The sequence below is a fragment of the Apiospora phragmitis genome (genome assembly GCF_038363925.1).
Source record: "Apiospora phragmitis strain CBS 135458 chromosome Unknown utg000010l:1.0-9815664.0:1.0-9183399.0, whole genome shotgun sequence".
NCBI lineage: Eukaryota > Fungi > Ascomycota > Sordariomycetes > Amphisphaeriales > Apiosporaceae > Apiospora > Apiospora phragmitis.
This window is the reverse complement of record NW_027117409.1, coordinates 2,154,396-2,174,681: the sequence shown is the minus strand read 5'-3', so window position 1 is coordinate 2,174,681 and position 20,286 is coordinate 2,154,396. Positions and strand designations below refer to the sequence as shown.

General features: G+C 52.7%; 7 protein-coding genes across 7 annotated transcripts; 5 read left to right on the top strand and 2 right to left on the bottom strand.

The window, feature by feature from the left end:
• Positions 1-1,739: 1,739 nt before the first annotated feature.
• Positions 1,740-2,310, top strand: PG994_010445 (uncharacterized protein; the record flags this gene model as incomplete). Its single annotated transcript, XM_066861854.1, has 3 exons — positions 1,740-2,037; positions 2,102-2,194; positions 2,243-2,310. 3 exons carry the CDS (start codon positions 1,740-1,742, stop codon positions 2,308-2,310), a joined length of 459 nt encoding a protein of 152 aa, XP_066710964.1.
• Positions 2,311-3,649: 1,339 nt separating this feature from the next.
• On the top strand, positions 3,650-4,016 carry PG994_010444 (uncharacterized protein; the record flags this gene model as incomplete). The annotated part of the gene is made up of 2 exons (XM_066861853.1): positions 3,650-3,725; positions 3,814-4,016. The coding sequence occupies 2 exons, from the start codon at positions 3,650-3,652 to the stop codon at positions 4,014-4,016; spliced, it is 279 nt and encodes a 92-aa protein (XP_066710963.1).
• Positions 4,017-8,091: 4,075 nt separating this feature from the next.
• On the top strand, positions 8,092-10,237 carry PG994_010443 (calponin-like domain-containing protein; the record flags this gene model as incomplete). The annotated part of the gene is made up of 7 exons (XM_066861852.1): positions 8,092-8,114; positions 8,181-8,391; positions 8,465-8,824; positions 8,872-9,339; positions 9,408-9,764; positions 9,832-10,138; positions 10,203-10,237. The coding sequence occupies 7 exons, from the start codon at positions 8,092-8,094 to the stop codon at positions 10,235-10,237; spliced, it is 1,761 nt and encodes a 586-aa protein (XP_066710962.1).
• Positions 10,238-11,306: 1,069 nt separating this feature from the next.
• On the top strand, positions 11,307-13,823 carry PG994_010442 (MBOAT family protein; the record flags this gene model as incomplete). Its single annotated transcript, XM_066861851.1, has 7 exons — positions 11,307-11,774; positions 11,869-12,109; positions 12,184-12,305; positions 12,365-12,453; positions 12,686-13,037; positions 13,105-13,233; positions 13,308-13,823. The coding sequence occupies 7 exons, from the start codon at positions 11,307-11,309 to the stop codon at positions 13,821-13,823; spliced, it is 1,917 nt and encodes a 638-aa protein (XP_066710961.1).
• Positions 13,824-14,044: 221 nt separating this feature from the next.
• PG994_010441 (NAD(P)-binding protein) lies at positions 14,045-15,592 on the bottom strand (the record flags this gene model as incomplete). The annotated part of the gene is made up of 4 exons (XM_066861850.1): positions 14,045-14,632; positions 14,790-15,101; positions 15,197-15,326; positions 15,513-15,592. The coding sequence occupies 4 exons, from the start codon at positions 15,590-15,592 to the stop codon at positions 14,045-14,047; spliced, it is 1,110 nt and encodes a 369-aa protein (XP_066710960.1).
• An 891-nt stretch (positions 15,593-16,483) lies between these two features.
• On the top strand, positions 16,484-17,881 carry PG994_010440 (salicylate hydroxylase; the record flags this gene model as incomplete). Its single annotated transcript, XM_066861849.1, has 2 exons — positions 16,484-16,967; positions 17,022-17,881. 2 exons carry the CDS (start codon positions 16,484-16,486, stop codon positions 17,879-17,881), a joined length of 1,344 nt encoding a protein of 447 aa, XP_066710959.1.
• A 1,358-nt stretch (positions 17,882-19,239) lies between these two features.
• PG994_010439 (uncharacterized protein) lies at positions 19,240-20,032 on the bottom strand (the record flags this gene model as incomplete). The annotated part of the gene is made up of 3 exons (XM_066861848.1): positions 19,240-19,599; positions 19,670-19,745; positions 19,806-20,032. The coding sequence occupies 3 exons, from the start codon at positions 20,030-20,032 to the stop codon at positions 19,240-19,242; spliced, it is 663 nt and encodes a 220-aa protein (XP_066710958.1).
• Positions 20,033-20,286: the final 254 nt, after the last annotated feature.

The following is a 20,286-nucleotide window of genomic DNA, read 5'->3' as shown; positions in this document are numbered from 1 at the left end:
AAATTGCGTGCATCCAGCTGCGTCCCTAGGTCTTGGATCCAAGAAGTCATGACGTCCTCTAGGCTGTGGGCTCCCGTTCGCTTGAGGTTGCAAACGGTGTCCTGACTTGATGTACGGATGTCCTGACAAAGGAAGCAACGACTACTATCGAACTTCACTGTGACACGACCGATGCCGAGTAGGTGTCAATGCCCAGCACTGTGCTCGAAGCATACTACTAGTTCGACCAGAGCGGTAACAGTGCATCGTGACGCTACCAACAACCCAGCATCTGTGATACACTTAAGCGCCCGCTAGGCCAGGCACCACTTGACCGAAATAGGGTCTCTGGACATCCGCGGTCGTGCTGACCGCAAGTAGCAGCGAATGAGAGGCTTCATAAGGAACGTATCGGGACGGAGATGTCTGGGGAAAGACCCATTACTACTGCAGAAGGCGCCTCGCTTGGAGCTTAGACGCCTTAGTTCAGCCGCGCCTTGTCATTAGCAATCGCCGTACAAAGTCAATGACGAACATGTGGCATGAATGCCGATGCTTGCCATGGCAATCATGCCACAGGGCTTGTGGAATGCCATAAAGTATAGAAAGAAGACCCAGGCGCAAAGGAACAGAGGTCCTCGAGCAATAAGCTACGACGAGCTGACCGCCATGAAGAGTATGAGGTCCTTGTCCGACATGTAACCCAGTTAAAGCCAGTGCATGTACACCTCAGGACCTACCTCGTTCCAATACCGCATCAGTGAACAGCGATGCTCATCCCACGCCTGCAGTCCCAGAATACGGTGAGTGATATCGATACTCAAGTACGCGGTCAGGTCCCGATGCGTCGGTCTTGGCTCTGGGAGAGCACCAATGATACAGGGGTCCGGAGAATATCATCCGCAATGAAGAGGCGTCCGAATCTACAGTAGCCTATTATCCATCGCGAGTTGACCTGTCAGACCATATGGCGGGAGAAGTGGATCAGAAGATCTATGCGATCTGATCTATCTCAGATCCCGCGGCAGGGGTGGACACCCATTGGGTAGACGACCATACAGTGCATGTAACCCGACGGCGTTCTGGTCATCCTATTTTCCCATGTGTTTGTATGGTTTTCCGAGTATATCGATGTTTGCTTTTTGCAGTTATGAATGTGTTTGTTGCTGTGATGAATCATCTAAGACGTCATGACTGGCCTGGGGACATGCTTTAGGTTACGGGATTGGGCCTGGCGGATGTCGAACGGGAAAGCGCAGCAAACATGGCAAACCCTGAAGTCTCAAGCTCCTCGGCATCCTCATGAACAACGACCCAGTGCCGGTCAGTTGCAACTAGGTGCCTATGATGAAGGATCGTTTATGATGATTCAACAGCTTGGCGTAGGACTGTTGTGGGCTGATCCATCTGTAGCTCAAGGATTAGCGCTGGGTATAGTTGAATATTAGAGGAGTATAGGTACGGTAAATTCCCAACCATGAACTGTTGGTTTACCCCTTTGGTCGTGATATCAAACTGTCAAGTTACATTCGCGTAGCGCGCCAAGTTTAGGTAGGCTATTGGTATAGCCGCATCGATGTGGATCGTCGCCACAGTATCAGCCACACTTCATCTGGTGGAGCGCTATGTGCAATGACGGGTTGAGACTGAAACAGCTCCAACAGTGCTCAACAGCCAACTGGGTGTACCAACCAGGACTCATTGTCACCACTTGCATTACATGAAAAGTAAACCAAGTTAACTTGCAGACCAAAGTCAGCATGTCGTCTGCAGCTTCGGATCCGCAACCGCCGGCGTTCAATTATGTTCTAGGGTTTCTAATGGTCGGCGTAGCCTGGGGCTTCACCACTCCGTTCATCCGCCGAGCCGCCCGGGACCACAATCCACCACTTCACCCTATCCTTGAAAGAGAAGATATCAAGTCGAGCGGGCTGAAGAGCAAATTGTACGGAGGCGTCTTCGCAATTCTCGACCTTCTAAGGAATCCCCGATATGCCATACCACTTCTGATCAATTTGACCGGTAGTGTCTGGTTCTTCTTGCTAATCGGGCAAGCTGGTACGTTCGATCCGTTTTGCGTGTGCCGGCTACTCGGAACATTATTTATTGACCTGAAATACAGAGTTGAGTTTGACCGTCCCAATTGTAAATACCCTTGCGTTTCTCTTCACCGTGTTGGGCGATTGGTGGGTTGAGAAGAAAGTTATTAGTAAAGGTAAGACGAGGACGCCCCCTTTTGCCCACTTCTCTAAACATATCGCAGACACATGGATTGGTATGGCGTTGTCACTTTGTGGTATAGCCCTCTGTGTACACAGCAAATCTGGTTGATAGCTTCGCCTTCGTATCGACTATATTGCCCCCATTCGTGCCAGGGGCCAATCTCTCGCATCAATCTACTATATCTCTTCATTGTGTGCGAGGCCGAGGGGTGACTGCTTTTAGGAGGGGAAGGGCCCACGCTTACCAGTTGCAGTGGTTGGGCAAAACGTAGGTGTAAGACATGGGTTATCTACCAAGCCCCTCGAAGCTGGTTGTATGATATAACGACTCTCCTGTCACCTTGAGCCTAGGCGCTGCCATTGCCTAAGATAGGCCAACTATTACGACTTTATAACAAGTGGATGTATGGTCCAAGCATTGTTCGGGAAAAAAAAGAGCCGATGCCAACCAAGGCGATGGTGGCTCATGTAGCACTTCCTGCTAATCTATAACCGCGATCGCGAGGTGTCGCACCTGATGAGTGTAAATGGGATTGCTTTCTGCAGGCGTAACGATGAAGTTCAAGGTCGCAACGTTCTCTGCAATTCGCCAAGATTTCATTCACCACATGGATCTCTCGTCAAACTCAGTGCTATTCCCAATTTGAGCTTACTCAGACGCCTGCCGAGACTTCAACCAGCGATCAGCCGCATGGCGACCGGCCCGAAAAACTGTCGTCTGACAGCCCCGTTTCTTAGCAGGCGGCGCCGCAAACCTTGGACATCACGGGGTCCTCATATAATCTAACAGGATTGCCATACATTTCAATTGCAGGGTTACAATCGAAAGCTCACGCGACGACGTACTTGACTACCCGAAGGTCGTTTCCAGTAATTTGAGCTTAATATGTTCAAGGCGAAGATATGAGACGAGCACAACCATGGAGACAAATCCCGGTCGTTCATCCCGCCTAAAGCCTCATACGTCTGATCTTCCGAAGAGAGTTGGCCTAACAAGCTCTTGTCTTTCATCTGATGTTCTGAGTCTGATGAAGGCGGCTGAGAACAGCGGGAAGAACCTTCGAAATAAGACTTCAAGGTTATGGGCTTGTACGGACTGCTTCCAGGCAAAGACTTCACAATCACCGGTGGACTACGCAGTGCAGTATAGTATGATTGTGTATATGTATATATATATCCGCTCAGGCTCACCATGAGCGTGTTATTGAGATCGACCCCTTGACTTATCCATGATCTCTGTGGAGATTAGCTGTATCCTTCTACGACTGTGATACTAGCTGCATTCAACATCTTCGTCACGATCGGGTTGGAGTCAATATGCTTCCCAGAATACCATTCGTCGCTTCGTTGTTGCTCACCACGAGCTGTGCTGTACCAGTAGGGGCCTCGCCGACACTCAATCCAGAACAGTAAGTAGTACCATCCCGTCAGCCTCTCCTTGATAGATCATGAACCCGCCAGCTTCCGTCCAAGATCAGGGTCAAACAAATCTTCACAGAGAGTACAGGATTCCATCAACACTAGGTATGACTGCTGACAGTGAGAGCTCATGGGCTCGGCAACAGCAAGGAGCAGGTCCGATGTAGCAATAATGACTGCAAGCGACAATCAGATTCAGACGGCAGCGACGGCAGCGACGGCGGCGACATCGAGGGCGCGCTCGTAGAGCTTGTCGACATCGTCTTAGAGATCACCGAGCAGGCGCTGGGCAGCAACTATTCCGGTTCGGGGTCTGGCACCTTTGTCGGTGGTAACTTCTTGTCGCCTACGATCGTCATTGACCCGAATTATCAGAATGGTCAGAATGGTTCTTAAGCTTGTCTGCACGGCAGAAAGCAACTCTTTATATCTTTCAGAGAGAAGAATATGTCGGTTATATTTCCAAGGAAAGTATCGGTGTCAGGAATAAGAGTTGGAGAAGTCGAGTTGGTGGGCATAGAAAGAAGCAAGGGAGTAGATGGGCCGACTATATATATCCTCGAATGCCCTTGGACGAGATACACAAGACAAACGACGATTAGACCAAGATTGAAGAGGGCAGCGGAGTGGGCAGGATTGGAGAGTTTCGGGGCGAAGCTAGCTTAGAAATCATAAAAACCATCAATTCTCTTGTCATTCGCATGCCCCTTTTCTTTCCGCTTATTTGTGTACGGGACTTCACCCCATATTCTCGTTAATCTCCAATTCAACGATACTGCAGGAAGATTCATAATCTACGTCCAATGCTCCGAAACTAATGGGAACTGTGCAGCTGGCTCGGTCAGCCCGCCTAACTACCGTGGGCGAGTATACTCTGGCAGCTATCTCATCTGCACCTAGGCAGAGCTCTGAAACTGACAGGGGCGAGCCTAGGCCATTGCCTTTTTCGATGTTTTCCCACGCATCATTTTTTCTTACGAGTGCCGTGCGATACTGCAAGCTAGACAATGATTCCGTAGGTTTTCCACAAGGACGGCTTTGAGAAGCTAGACAGTCGTACATCATTCTGGAGAGCCTCGGAGTCAAAACCACGTCAAAGGCGCGTGCCTAGTGTAGAACTGTGGTCCGCCCTCTTGGACTAAGACCAAACCAAATGACAGTCAATAAACAGGCCGACAACTTACAAGGCATGACTCGAACCGCGCGGATTGGCCATTCGGATACTCGATGCTCAGCTGAGGACGTTCTGAACTCTGGACCGTCGGTCTTTCCATGCCTCCTCGGATCCGGTATAGAATTAACACAAGCATAGATGTATGTACTTTGCAGAGGACGGTGGCGGCCCAAACAGACTAAGTAAGTATTTGGATGTCAAAAATTTAGCCGAACCTCTATCAATATATAAAATAGGCGAAGTCTCTTAACTGCGCCACGATTGCGCAGGGAAACATGGAGAAAAAACCACGGTGTAGATAGATGGCATCAAGGATGTATATTCCAGCAGCGCGGCCCAGCTCCGTAGTTGGCAGTTGTTGGCATGGCAGTTCCTATCAACTTGAGACGGTAGGCCGGGTTTTACGCCATACGCCATAACTGTGCCGCTTGGTCTAACCAGGTGCCGTGCCTCTATATAACACAAGCATGTGTAGGTAGGTTTTGCGTAGCTCAAAAGTGCACCGGGGGTGTTCAACTTGCGGGCTAGCTCGTTATGCTAGCAGGCTTAGCCTGCTGCACGTAATGAATGTGTAGTCTTAAGTGTGTGCAGTCCTGGAGGGTAGGGGCGCAGAGAGCAACCTGAGACACGCGCTAGAAATAGAAGTTTGCGAAATGCGCGTGTGTTTGCCAGCGCCCTATACGAGTGAAAGATTGGCTTCGATCTGCGGCACAAATTTCGGTTGAACCCTCCATGACCAGATACATGGATTGAAGATTGGGTCATTGCCTGGAGTACAGTCTTCTCTCATCTCATGTTTTCTCAAGAATTCGAGCGATGAGATGAGCACAGCCATAGCTATTTCATGGTTCGTCCCAATATGAGATGATGCACGTACATACATAGCTCGTATCGTACATAAGTATGTAAGCTGATGTTTTGCAGGTCCATGCAATAGGCGAGCCGCCGTCGAGGGAGCCGCGCCGTTGACATGGGATTCAGGGCCGCCCCTTAATTCCCGCCTCCCCCTGGCACGTTTCCCGCAAAGTGCAGCGATCGGCCAGTTACCATGTCTGATGAGGCAAGGCGGCTCTTGGCAGCCCTGCTTGATGTGTGCGCCCTGGCAGCCTGGCCTAGAAACAACACAGCCAGTCAGCCAGTCAGGGCCTGGAATCAACGCGTGTTTCCTCTATCCAGATTAATGCGACACTGTTATAACTTACCACTTTGCATGTGTTTGCATGCCAGGGCCACTTTCAATTCTATGGGGACTCTGGCTAAAGCCTGATAGCCCCGGAATGCTAATCCACTGAACCGTGGTGGTTGGATTGGATCTGCACAGGAGAGAGGCAGATCCTATTTAAGAGAACCATGCGTTTCTCACCGTTCTGATAAGTTCATAATCTACAGGTCTTGCTGAGTCCCTTTAATCAATCCTCATACATCCTCACACTCGTTCACATCACCGAAAAGATGCAAATTTCTACCGTATTCGCTGCCTTGGTCATGGCCGTTTCGGCCAGGCCGCCAACCATGATGCGATTGAAGGCCACTGCCGACTACAGCTGGGACGTCACCGAATGGACTGGAAGCTGCCCCAACACGACATGCAAATACGGTACATTCGCCCAGAGCATGGCCGCCTGATGATCGCTTGCTGATGATTTTGTGCTGCAACTTCAAAGTTCACGGGACAGAAACCTGAACGGCAACCCGAAGAAACCGGGCTTCACCGCACACTGTGCTGGTGACACCGAAGGATCCCCGTACCGTCTCTGTACGCTTGAGGACGAATCCAAGAAAATGCGCCGGGTTGCCGCCAAGCTTCTTCCTTGGACGACCAAGTCGGCAACTCATCGTCAGCTCGTATTCAGGTGTCTCTGCAATACACCGACTTGGACTATGAGTGAGTGTTCCTCCAATGCGGCCGGGAAATCCGGAAGAAACGCGCCCAAATGGCCTTTTCCCCACAGGATATCTTTGCTAATATCTCTTCTCAGCTCGACATGGTGGAATTATACCGGCCACGTCACCACGAGATATACCCCGACTCCCTTGGACTTCAAGGTCACGCCTGATGAGATTTTTGGAGTCGCTTAGACATGAACCCTAGGAACCCTATTTGTGATAGACCGGCCTGTCGGACTTAATTTCTAATGCAGGGAGACGGTTACCTACATAAATAAGCGCGATCTCGTGCGACCGGCAAAAAGCTGCGACGGCATCAATCATCACTCTTGCATCTTCCATCTCGACACCCTGCACGGTGATACATGGCTGTGGCGTTTGCCATCTGTAAGGGCTAGATTAGAGACGGATTCGGCCATTGGCGATGCATGTGCCATCTTATTTGCTTGTGGAAGCAAGCTAAGGAATGTAGCATGAGTTGTGGTACATTCGAGCAGCAGTCGTTCCTGACAAACATACGAGGACCCCCAGAGCGGAGTGCCTCACTAGCATGACAAGGCCAACCAGGTCCAAGAGCATTGTGTATTTTTCATTTAATAAGAGACTCAAGATCCTACCATCAAGACGAACATATCGTGACATCCGACAAAGCACAGGGAAGGATGATGAGCGGCAACCTGATCATAATTGAAAAGGGAGTGCTACTAATGATAAGTCAAGATAGGATTGAAGAAAAAGAAAGAAAGAACAAAGAATCGCGCAGTTTGTTCAATATACATATGACCTAGCGAGTTGTGTCGCTACCGGCCAATTGGCTACGACATGAAGCTTCAGAGCTGTAGAGCAAGTATTGAATCAGTCAAGTAATATGCATGCTCGTTGCTTGGCTGCGTCACCAAAGTGGCTCAACCCCTGTTGCAGTGATGTAATGGAGCCTCCAGAGCTCCCTCACTCGCAATCACAGCTCCTGTGCTTGGCCCGTAGCTGGGCGACTCCTCCAAAAACAGAGGTCCCGGCCCCCGCCCCCCGCTGCCAGCCAACCATGAACACCTCCGCTGCTTGTTCAACTTCAAAGTTATCCGAACAGAACAATTTCAAGGGGTTGGCGAGGGTCCGCAAACCATCAACACTGCAAGTAGGTAATTCTTTACTTGTTTTTGATCTTGGGCTGTTACCTGGACTGCCCAGAACCCGACTTACGCCCTCGGCTTACATACCTTACTTACCTACTCGCTTTGATCAGGCACCAACTTAGCATCATTCGTACTGCTTTGCGAAAAGGCGCAGCCCATATATTGTGCTGCGCGAGCCGGTCCACCCAATCCACCCCAATTCACCTCTCACCGCTGAGAGTCATCATACTATTAGGTTGCTCAACACCGAATCCAGAAACAACCAACGACCGGCATCATGAACGTGATAAGGCTCCAGAAGTAAGCTTCCTCGAGCCTTCCCCCACACATAGCGCACCCAGCAGTCGTATCTAATTGTGCAAACAGGAAGTACCCCCAGTTCCAGCAGGGCGACATCTTCGGCCTGACGGACGCCTTCCGAAAGCTCGACGTTGACGATAAAGGTTACATTGACGAAGCCACTGCAATCAAGGCAACCCAGCAGAGCGAGCGCCAGCCCTACGATGTTGTCCGACAAGCCCTGAAAGAGGTCGAGCTGGATTCGTCCCGCAGGGTCGAGCTCGAAGACTATGTAGGAGTACGTGGCAACAACACCGCATTCTTATGCTTCAGCTTCATGTCGCCCGTTGCTAACTTTATGCGATGTCAAGCTTATTGCCAAACTTCGCGACTCTTCTCCCGCGCAACAGCGCATGAACACTGGCGGTGCCGCGCCCGCCGCGCCCGGCGTCGTCGCGCAAAGAACGGGTGGGCATGCGTCCAAGGGAAGCATCGGCAAGATTCAGGTCCAAGGCTCCAGCGCCAACGTCACCCACACCATCAACGAGGATGAGCGGACCGAGTTCACGCGTCATATCAACGCAGTTCTAGCTGGCGATCCGGATATTGGCAGCCGCCTGCCATTCCCTACCGACACTTTCGAGATGTTTGACGAGTGCAAGGACGGTCTGGTATTGGCTAAGCTGATCAACGACAGCGTCCCGGACACCATTGACGAGCGTGTCATGAATGTTCCAGGAGGAAGATAAAGAAACTGAACGCCTTCCACATGACGGAGAACAACAACATTGTCATCGAGTCAGCCAAGGGCATTGGCTGCTCCGTCGTCAACATTGGTAGTGGTGATATCATTGAGGTCCGAGAACATCTGATTCTCGGTCTTATCTGGCAGGTCATCCGAAGAGGTCTTCTGGGCAAGATCGACATCAAGCTGCACCCCGAGCTGTACAGACTGCTCGACGAGGACGAGACTCTGGAGCAGTTCCTGCGCTTGCCCCCGGAGCAAATTCTGCTCCGGTGGTTCAACTACCACCTCAAGGCTGCGAAATGGCACCGCCAGGTCCACAACTTCTCGAGCGACGTGAAGGATGGAGAGAACTACGCTGTCTTGATGTCACAGATTGGCCACGAGTACGGTTGCAGTCGCGCTCCTCTGCAAACACAAGATCTGCTTCAGAGAGCAGAGGAAGTTCTAGTGGACGCCGACAAGCTTAGCTGCCGCAAATTCCTGACCCCCACCTCCCTGGTTGCCGGTAACCCCAAGCTCAACCTTGCCTTCGTTGCTAACCTATTCAACACACATCCATGCTGGAGCCAATTACGGAGGAAGAGAAACTGGAGGTGGAGGACTTCGATGCTGAAGGCGAGAGAGAAGCCAGAGTATTCACGCTTTGGCTAAACAGTCTCGACGTCCAGCCCGCTGTTGTATCGTTCTTCGACGATCTGCATGATGGCACCATCCTCCTGCAGGCTTACGACAAGGTCATCAAGGGATCTGTGAACTGGAGACATGCGAATAAGCGACCTGCCCACGGTGGCGAGCTCATGAGATTCAAGGCCGTCGAGAACACCAACTATGCCATCGAGCTTGGCAAGCAGAACGGCTTCTCCCTGGTCGGAATCCAGGGCGCGGATATCACGGATGGTCAGAAGACGCTTACGTTGGGACTCGTATGGCAGCTCATGAGAAAGGACATCACGTTGACCCCTGGGTGCGCTTGCTCAACGGCTCGGAAAGCGGGAGATGACGGATGCCGAGATGGTCCGATGGGCCAACGAGATGAGCAAGAAGGGTGGCCGCAACTCGTCGATCCGGTCCTTCAAGGACTCCTCCATCGGCAGTGGCATTTTCTTGCTGGACGTCTTGAACGGCATGAAGAGCAGCTATGTCGACTACGACTTGGTCACTCCGGGTGGCACGGATGAAGACGCCTACATGAACGCCAAGCTGAGTATCAGCATCGCCAGAAAGATGGGAGCCACCATCTGGCTGGTGCCAGAGGATATCTGCCAAGTTCGCTCCCGACTTGTGACTACTTTTATCGGTATGTTGTTCGCCCTCCCTCCTCAGTATGCCTTGTATGAAGTACTAACCGCATCGCCGTATAGACTCTTTGATGGCAACCTACGAAAAGATGCAATAGACAGGTTTTTTAAGCATATTCTTTTGAAGGGAGGGGGAAGGGGAAGAAGAAGAAAAAGAGGTGATGTTTGGGTGTGCCCCACGCGACGGATGTGCTACGCTGCTGTTTCTCCGAGAAGATAGATACATCTTCTCTTTTAGCATTCTTCTAGCCCTGAAAGTATTCGTAGAAAGAAGCCTGAAAATAGTTGAAACAAAAAAAATGAACAGCTTCATGCCCAGATGGGATTGTATAAGCGAGTCTTGACTCACGATGGTCGGCAGAAGTTGGCAAAGTTGTGCAGGGAAGCCGGAAATCCGGTTGCCTTATGCCCCCCACCAACGTTACAGCGAGCGATCCGATGGTGGGGTGCTTTTCCCCCGGCACTCCCCTGAAGCCTGAAGAAGCTGGAAGATGACAGCACTGAGTGTTGCCACTGGACAGCCCAGCCCAGCTCAGCCCCGGCGTACGTATCGTAACCATTACGTCGTAACCTTGAGTCGAATATCAATGCGAGCCGGAGTGCGAGGAGCGAGAGAGCACAGCAGAAGAAACTGTTTCATCACTCCTTTCTTTCTTTCTGAACGATGACAGACCAGAAAGTAATAAGTATCCAGTCTTATTCGTAATTCCCAATTAAACGCAACCAACGCCCTGACCATTTCCGTCGTCTCTGAAGCCTGAAAGCGCGGCCCCCAACCCACTTGGCCGTGGGATGTGCCATGCCTTGCTTTGCAAATGAATTGGTTTTGAGGCCGAAAAGTTTAAAGCAATCTTCCGGCCTGTCCGTTTCGCTGAGGTGATATTGATATCACGCGGAGCGCAGCAGTGCCCGTGAATTCCGCAATCTCGTGCATCGTCAAATTAAAATACCATTTTCTACCAAATATCAAACAGCTGGCGCGTTTCTTTTCTTTTCTCGATTACGAGCTTTCACACAATTACAGTATCGCGTCGACGTCTGAAGCGCTCCTGAATACCGGCCTTCTTATCTATTACCTACTTTATACACGGCCTGTCCAGCAAGACACGTGAAGAAGACCTGGTCGCTGTTTGTACCTCCGGCGCCGATGTGCACAAAGCCATCACCATGTCTGAGCCAGAACCGTTGAATGCAAGCGAGATGGGCACTAGCGCAGACGCGGGTGGTCCCAACCAGCACCACAACGGTGTGAATGGCGATCCTGCTCGAGCCAATGGCCCTGAGGGCTACTTCCCGGACCAGCTAAGCGAGGCCGTGGAGAAGGCTCAGGGGGTCGCGAGGACGCCCAACGAGAGCACTAGCGAGGAAGAGGACTACGACCAGCAGCAGCAGAAACCAGTGTCAGTCTATCTGCGGCGCCGGGTCAAGCCAGACTCGTATGACAATTCGGCCATTGGTACGCCTGACGTCGTGCACCTAGGCGACAAGACCAACTCGACCACAACCGAGAACTCCAGCTATGAGAACCTGCCGCCCCTGGCAACGCGGCCATCGGGCGATCGCCGCAGCAAGACGTACGTCGTGGCCGCCGACGACAAGGAGCTGAGGGCCATCTTAAGAAGGGGACTGGAGAGGGTAAGTTCTTCCTCTAACCGACGACTCCTCTTCCAGTTGAGCTGGACTGCGTGTTCGCGGAGCCTTAAACAACGATAATTAACTGTGTCTCCAGGAAGAAGCGAAGAAACACCCAGTCCGAAGGGAAAAACTACGAGACATGGTGTTTACGCGGCAGTTCTCTACCTTCGACAGGCACAACCAGAGTGCTGCCAACAGTGTTTTCCATGGTTTTTACACGCTGTTCTGGATCTCCGTCGGCTTCCTTATCCTGAAAATGGCCGCCGACAACTGGAGAAAAACCGGGAGTCCGCTGGGAACGAACGAAATTATGAGAAACATGTTTCGAAGAGATGGTGAGTCACCCTAACCTACACTGCGTAGTGTTCTATCTGGGCTACAAAAGCAATTGGGCTCACATGAATCCTAGTTGTCGTGCTACTTGTATCCGACGGTGTTATGTGTGGTTTGACAGGCTTTGGTTGGATTCTGCAAAGGCTTGTCCATGCACGCTATATCAGGTGGAATAAATCTGGTTGGATCATCCAAAACGTAAGATCGAATATTGCCCTATGGTAGTAAAAAACTACTGACATGGTCAAATTTTTCAGATTTGGCAAAGCCTTTTCATCGGCGGCATTATTGGCTTCCCCTTACTTCGCGATTGGCCTTGGACGCATACGGTCTTCTTCGTGCTCCAGTAAGCAACTCTTCAAGATGATCATATCACACTCGGTGCCTTGCATACTTCCATGCGCAAGGGCAAGAATTCCGCTGACTCATGCTCGTTTAGCGGGCTTGTGATGTTAATGAAGCAGCATTCTTATGCGTTCTACAACGGCCACCTATCAACTCTCTATGAGAAGCGGGAAGTTCTGTTACGAAAGCTCAAGCAGTTAGACCTTATTAATCCTGTGACTTCGCCGTCTCAGACCAGTCCCGCCGATATCCGAGCTGTCAATCGACCATCTCGCCAACCAGCCCTCGGCAAGCGTATACAAGGAGAGACGCCAGTCAATCCACCAAGGCAGTATCACAGATAGCATTGAGCAGATCTCCGCCACAATCGACTCCGGAGAGCCCCTCGACACGAATCAGCTGCAGCTCTTTGAGCGCATGATTAAATGGGAGATTGACGCGCTTACGGACGAGCTCAAGGGCAAGGCGACAGATCCTGCTCACTCTTACCCAAATAATCTTACGGTTGCAAACCACTACGAGTGGATCGTTTTGCCTACTCTGGTCTATGAGCTGGAGTACCCTCGCTCGGAGAGTATCAACTGGGTACTACGTCGCCGAGAAGGCCATAGCTATGTTTGGACTCATCTTCGTCATGATCATGGTGTCCCAGGCCTACATGTACCCCGTAATCATGTTCACTCTCAAGATGAAGGATGAGGGGTGGTCCACCTCTGAACGCTTCCGAGAATTCCCCTGGATCTTGAGTGATCTGGTGTTCCCCTTCATGATGGAATATATGGTATGAATCCCCTCCCCCACCCCCACACCCCGTGCAGCCTAACAGATGAAATCACTAACTGATACACCCCTTAGCTCGCGTGGTACGTGATCTGGGAGACGGCTCTCAATCTGTTGGCCGAACTCACGTGCTTCGCCGATAGGAGCTTCTATGACGCGTGGTGGAACAGCGGTAAGCCCCTCTGCTATTTCTTCACGCCCTCCCCGGTTACCATGAATGAGGCCAGTACTAATACGCCTGGTAATTTACTAGTCTCCTGGGACCAGTTTGCTCGCGACTGGAACCGCCCCGTCCACAACTTTCTCCTGCGGCATGTGTACCACTCGTCGATATCGTCGATGCGCGTCAACAAGTACCAGGCCACCTTGATCACCTTCTTCCTGTCCGCGTGTGTGCACGAGCTCGTCATGTGGTGCATCTTCAAGAAGCTCCGAGGTTACCTTCTGATATTGCAGATGTGCCAGCTGCCCCTCGTGGCCCTGAGCCGCAGTCGTTGGCTCAAGAACAAGAAGACGATCGGCAACATGACCTTCTGGGTGGGCATATTTACCGGCCCCAGCTTGTTGTGCAGCTTGTACTTGATTCTTTAAGATTTGTAATTTGGATTATTATGCTGGGTCAAGGGATCCTCGGTTTTTTTTTCGAATATACTGGCTGGTTACGGGGATGCGAAATAAATAAATCGGCATAAAACAAATAGATGAATCAAACTCCAATCTGTCCATTTCTCAACAACCGTCACTGATCTATTCCCATATACCCGGGACAAGGCACTACTCCTATGAGCATCAACCCCCTTGCTGCAGGCCTTTCACCCTCCAAATAGACAGTGCCGTACAACATGATCAAGATATCCCTTGCGCGTCCTCGTGGGCCAGCATGGAGCGCACCGTGTCCACCACGCTCTCCTCGAGCCCCCGGTACTCAATGCCGAGGATCCGCCGCGACTTGCCGTTGTCGAACCCGTAGACGTTGGCGGGCATGTCGTCGTGCCCCTCCCCCGATGTCGGCAGGCAGCCGGTCCCCGCAGCTGCGGGAAGCGGCGCGCCACCGCGGCCGCGATGTGCTGGTTCGAGAAGTGCGCGCCCACGACGTAGAACCGCTGCCCGCCCGCCTCGGGCACCGTCAGCGCCCGCAGGTGTGCCAGCGCCACGTCCCGCACGTCCACGAAGGTGAAGACGGGCGCCGTCGGGGGTAGACCGGGCAGCGCGCCGCGGGGGCCGTGCACGCCCAGCACCAGGTCCCGGATCCGCGCGTTGGATGCGTTGACGGCGGCGAGGCGCGGCAGGCCGCGCTGGATCGGGCCGAAGTTGTAGGTCGGGTTCAGGGTCACGAGGTCGAACTTGGGGCGGGGGTCCGTCGCGTTGGCGATGGCCCAGGCGGCTTTCTCGGAGAAGACCTGTTGGAGAGGGGGTGGGGTGTTAGGTGTCGGTATTCTTTTCTTTTACCCTTTCCAGAGTTTGGGGTCAGGGAAGAGAGATAACCGAGGGAGGTATATGTTTTGGTACACGCAAGACTCATGGCATCTCGAGGAAGTGGGATGTTTATCGACTTACTTTGCTGCAACGATAGGTATTCTTTGGATCCATGGCCTCTTCCCACGTAACCGTCGGCCAGTGCGTCTCATCGTAGACTTTTGCGTGGCTCTTGGGGTCGATCACGGCGGCCGAGGACGAGGTGATGACGACCCGCCTCACGGACGGAGCGTGTGCCTGGATCGAATGGAGCAGGCCGGTCGTCCCCTTGATGGCCGGGTCCAGGAAGTCCTTGACGGGGTCCTCCACGTGGAACTGGTACGGCGACGCCGTGTGGACCACGTAGTCGAAGGGTTTCTCGGCTCCGCCGCTGTCGGCTGTTGCTTGGAAGAGCTATACATGGTTCAGCTCAGCATTGAACCACACAAAGCCGATTCTGGAATGTTTTGCGGTTCTACTACTCGCTGCTGCGATGAAGAAGTACTTACGGCGTCGTATGCACCCTCCTTGGCGATGTCCTCCACTATGGCGAACGAGCACCGATGCGAGGGGTTCTTGAGGGTCTTAACTATCGTCCGGCATTTCTCCTCTGACCTGACGGTAACGACGACCTCAAAGCTAGGAAGGGGGTTCAACGTCAGCAATGCCCCCCATAAGTAGACGTTTTCTTTCTTCTTTGCGTTGCATACCCATAATCCAACAGGTAGTCTAGTACGTGAGAGGCGATGAAGCCACTTCCACCTGGAGGTTTCGGTCAATCGTAGTCTTCTTCTATGGTCCGGAGGCATTCAAGCGGGTAGGTACTTGCCAGTTAAGAGAACCTTGCCCTTGCTGGTTTGCTTCTTATGATACGGCTCCGAACTTGTCTCCAGTAACGCAGGCATCTTCACGTACTGAGGCTATCGTAAGGTGTGTATGCGGGTATTGCAAGGTCTATACAAAATTATGCGGTGTGTTCTAGATGAGAGGTCAGTCCGGCGACAGGGCGAGTGTGATATTGAGCACAGTAGATCATCCCTGCAATGTCCGCTCGAGGAACCCGTGGCCTAAGGCTGACCGACGTCCGCGCGGAATTTAATTATACGCCAGATCTGCTCAATTTCCAAGAAGGATCTCATGGCCGTTGCCACCCCCCTTACCTGGCCGTTGCTATGCCAATACCCAGCACCCCTGAGGTGTAATGCACCCGTTACGTTGCTGTTTTCCCAGGATCTGGTCTTAGTTGACAATCATCAGTGCGGGGGATCCTCGCCAAAGTGCTGGAGCATTGATCCCTCGAATCTGCAGCCAGTGAACAGCCAGCGAGATGATCGGACCCTGTCTTAGCACCTCGGGGGTCCGGATGGACGACCCCACAGGACACCCCGATGGCCCTGCTAATCTATCCTTCAACCCCTCAAAATTGATGAAGAGACGGCCTGGCATTTGCTAGTACCGCGTGTCTATAGACACTGGCTGAGTGCGTAGATTTGAAGGTCAGAAAATCGATTTCATTATTGATCGATTGATCGTGTCCAGGATAGCTGGTGATCAAGTCTACATTCGACTCTCCGATTGGCCAAGAACCACGCGAGCTTGCGCGGACATATGTCAGTTCGTCTAAGTGAACTCTGCATGTCCAGGTGTATGTTTTGTATAACAGTGCGACTCGACTGGTAGAAAGAATCTCGGTGCGGTGTACTGCCATCTGAGATACCACATATCATCTGGTTCTGGCGACGACAGCGCCACACACTCACAAACAAACTCAGACCGGGTTCCCCAAAGACGCAGAAATGATATCGCCTCCAGACTCTACCCGCAGCTCGCGACTCCACGTCGCCGTCATCGGCGGCGGCATCACGGGCGTCACGCTCGCGCTGGGCCTGCTGAAGCGCGGCATCGACTTCACCGTCTACGAGCGGGCCAGCGGCATCAAGGAGATCGGGGCCGGCGTCGGCTTTAGCCCCAACGCCGAGGAGGCGCTCAAGGCGCTGGACCCGCGCGTACACCAGGCCTACAAGAACGTTGCGACGCCCAACGGGGAGGACTACTTCCAGTGGATCGACGGCTACGGGAGCGACAAGGTCATCTACAAGCTGCACGTCGGCGAGCAGGGCTTCCAGGGATGCCGGAGGTCGGCTTTCATCGAGGAGCTGGCCAAGCTGCTCCCGGCAGAGAACGTCAAGTTCAGCAAGGAGATAGATTCCATCGTGGACGACGGGGAAAGCAGGGTCGAGCTGAAGTTCAAAGATGGAACCAGTGAGATGACGGACATAGGTGAGTCGATGAGAGCGTTCCAAAGAAGTACCACATCAAACTAATGAGCGATAGCCATCGGCTGTGATGGTATCCGATCGCGTGTCCGAGACATTCTTGTCGGCAAAGAGTATGCGGCTTCGTATACACAAAAGTTCTGCTTCCGGGGCCTGGTGCCCATGGAGAAGGCCTACGAGCAAATCAGCAAATACAGGGCATCGACCAGGTTCATGTACAACGGCCCCAACGCCCACTCCATCACCTACCCGGTCGGCGAGTTCCTGAACGTGCTGCTCGTGGTGTCGGATCCGGAGCCGTGGCAGGCCCCCGACGGCAAGCACACGGCCTTCGGGCCCAAGGACGCCGCGGTCAAGGCGTTCGAGAACTGGCAGCCCAGCGCCCGGGGCATCGTGGACCTGCTCCCCAACGACCTCGACAAATGGGCCGTCTTCGACATGCTGGAGCACCCGGCCCCCTACTACGCCCGTGGCAGCATCGCCATCACCGGCGACGCGGCTCACGCGACCGGCCCGCATCTCGGGGCTGGGGCGGGCTTTGGCATGGAAGACGCGCTGGCGCTCGCTGGGCTGCTTGAGGCCGTGGATCAACAGCTGTCTCCCACCGTTGCCACCACCAACGCGTTGCTCCCCGCGGAAGGAACCAACGGCGGCAGCGGCAAGCCCGCCACCAAGTCGGAGCTCGTGCACAAGGCCCTCGCGGCGTACCAGGACATCCGGTACGAGCGCACGCAGTGGCTGATCAAGGCGACGCGGGAGGCCAGCGAGATGTTCCAGTGGCAGTACGAGCCCGTCGGCGACGACCCGGTCAAGTTTGGCGAAGAGATCACGCGGCGGTTCTACCAGATCTGGAACTACGACGTGCACGGGATGGTGAAGGATGCGATAGAGGACTTCCACGGTCGGATTGCTTCGTAGAAGCCAGTCATTACCCCCCTGAGAAATGTTGTCCATGGTGGGGAGGAGTACGGTTAAGATGCAATGGATGGCCTTATTTCGAATAAGTAAATGTGCCAGGTTTTGTATTTAAAAAATAGCATTGGCAGGTACCCCGCATAACGAATGGATCTCATCTCCCCCATCACCTTCCATTTGGTGTCATTAGAAAAGGAATTATCTATCACCTGTAGGTTCTCAAGTACAAATTAAAAGTAAAATCCTCAAAAAGAGGTACGAGTACTTTCCATCGCCAAAAGTCGACGCCTGCAGGATTCGAACCTGCGCTCCCGAGGGAAATGCCTAGACTAAGCATGTAAACACATAGCAGGGCATCGCGTTAACCACTCCGCCAAAGCGCCCTTTAACCAACCAATCATTTGAATGACTAATCAATTGATGAAAACCTCTACGTTATTCAAGAACTATATCTGTCTTGTGAAAGTTAAAGCCACAGTCGTTATCGAAGCATTCAATTGCCTCTGCTCTGGTGCCCAGCCCAATGACCCGTCCGGCTGCTCAAAAATGCAGCTACCCCTTAAAAAGAATATCCCAACTCTTTGATAGTGGGTGCCACACGGCCGCAGAACCATGAAGCGCTTGCCGTCGGCCTGGAAAGCCGGCAATGTCTGGCCGTTTAGTGCCTCGTGACTGAGCGACCCGTCATCGTCGAGCCTGGCGTAAAGTCTGGATTCGGCAATCTAGGCATGTAAGTGCGCGGGCAATTGTCGCAGAGCTTCTGGCTTTCGTTCCAGTCGACGTATCTCAGTGTGATTTCGGTCATGTGGGACACCTTCAACCGAAGGATGCGGGATCCGGTCGCGTGTGAGGGCGCGTATGCTTGGTGTTGGTGTATGAAACGATCCAGAGTTATAGCGGTGCCAACGTCATCGCTCTCGTCACGTATCTCGGTTCTGTGGCGATACGAGGGTTCCAGCCTACGAGTCGTATGGCTCAGGCTCACAATGCCGTCAATCCAGCCAGTCCAAGACCAACTGGGAAATCCCATTCGGCGCTTACGCGGTACGTCATGGTACCAACATCCCAGCATCAGTTGGGCAGTGGCCTCATTTGGTCCGTCCACTTGAACAACCGGCACCCCCCAAATGTGATGGACTGGGTTTATGATGGACTGGGTTTACTCCAGTAGAGAACAACCCGAGTATTCCCAGAAAGGCCTGCATTACACCAACTTCATACGAGAATTTCTTCAGCGAATAATCGCGAATGAGGTCCATTAGCAAATCAAGTCGCTCATCGATTCGGTAGTTTGCCCGCATCAATTGGAGATGCGGGTTGAGGCCAGTTCAATCCTGGCCCAGGCGGCCCCCTTATTTCCATCAGGTCGCCAGACCACCATAGGGACTCCATATAATGCGTGGTGTTGCATTGGAAGTATATCTGCTGGTCGGTGAAATTGAGCCTCCGTTTCGACAGGAGAGCCTCCTGGAAGGTCCACCCCTGGTGTTCCATCTAGACCGTTGAAGTGCCGTGCGAGCATCTGGGAACATGTTGACAAAGCTATGGTTTCCAACGGTAACACAACCTTGCTCTTTCCTTCTGCGGCTTCCTACGCCGGGAAGGCCATACTCGGCATTGTCTCCAGTAGCTGCAACAATGGTGAGCTGCGATTTGCCGTACACAGGGTGCATAGAGTTGATCGTGGCGTGTTTCTCGGCTGCATTGTCCTGATTAATGCACTTGGGCGATGTCAGTCAACCGTAGGCTACGCCTCCGCAGGCCGTATCAGAGAAACCTTTCTGCACTTACATGACGGTCGACCCAGAGAAAGCGAAAGCCAAGCTTTTGCGTAACGGCGATGCTGTCCTGGACAACCAGAGGGAACCTTGGTTGCTGGCCCCGATTCCCTGCTTCGTGCGTCTCTTCTACTCTCCCCTAAACATACGACAATGCCACATATTGACAGGCATCTGGTGCACGAACGACCTGGCGCGTGGTGCAGTCTATAACACGAAGTCGGATATCCATCGTAGGACGGGACTGTGCAGGAAGAACACGTCGGGTGTTTCTCTCTGCAGCATGCGATCCAGCCCTTAGCGAGCGAGTAGTCGACTGTTGGCTTGACTCTCTGCGGCCGATACCGTTTCTTATCTCTATCAACATGGCCAACATGCCCGATCGGGCTGTATGGAGTATGGTACATTCTGGCGGGATAGCGGTCGAAACCAAGTTGCTTGCAAATAGCGGCCGAAGAATAGATCCTCAATGCCGTCTGGACGATTCACGCATCATGAGATGCACTAAACCTCGGGGGGGGCAATAGAGAGCAACATTTGGCAGAACTTGCAAGTATCCGACAGTCCCATCTCGCTTATTGCAAGACCGGGATCAGCGACATCTGAGATGAGCTGGCTCTAGTGGTCCTC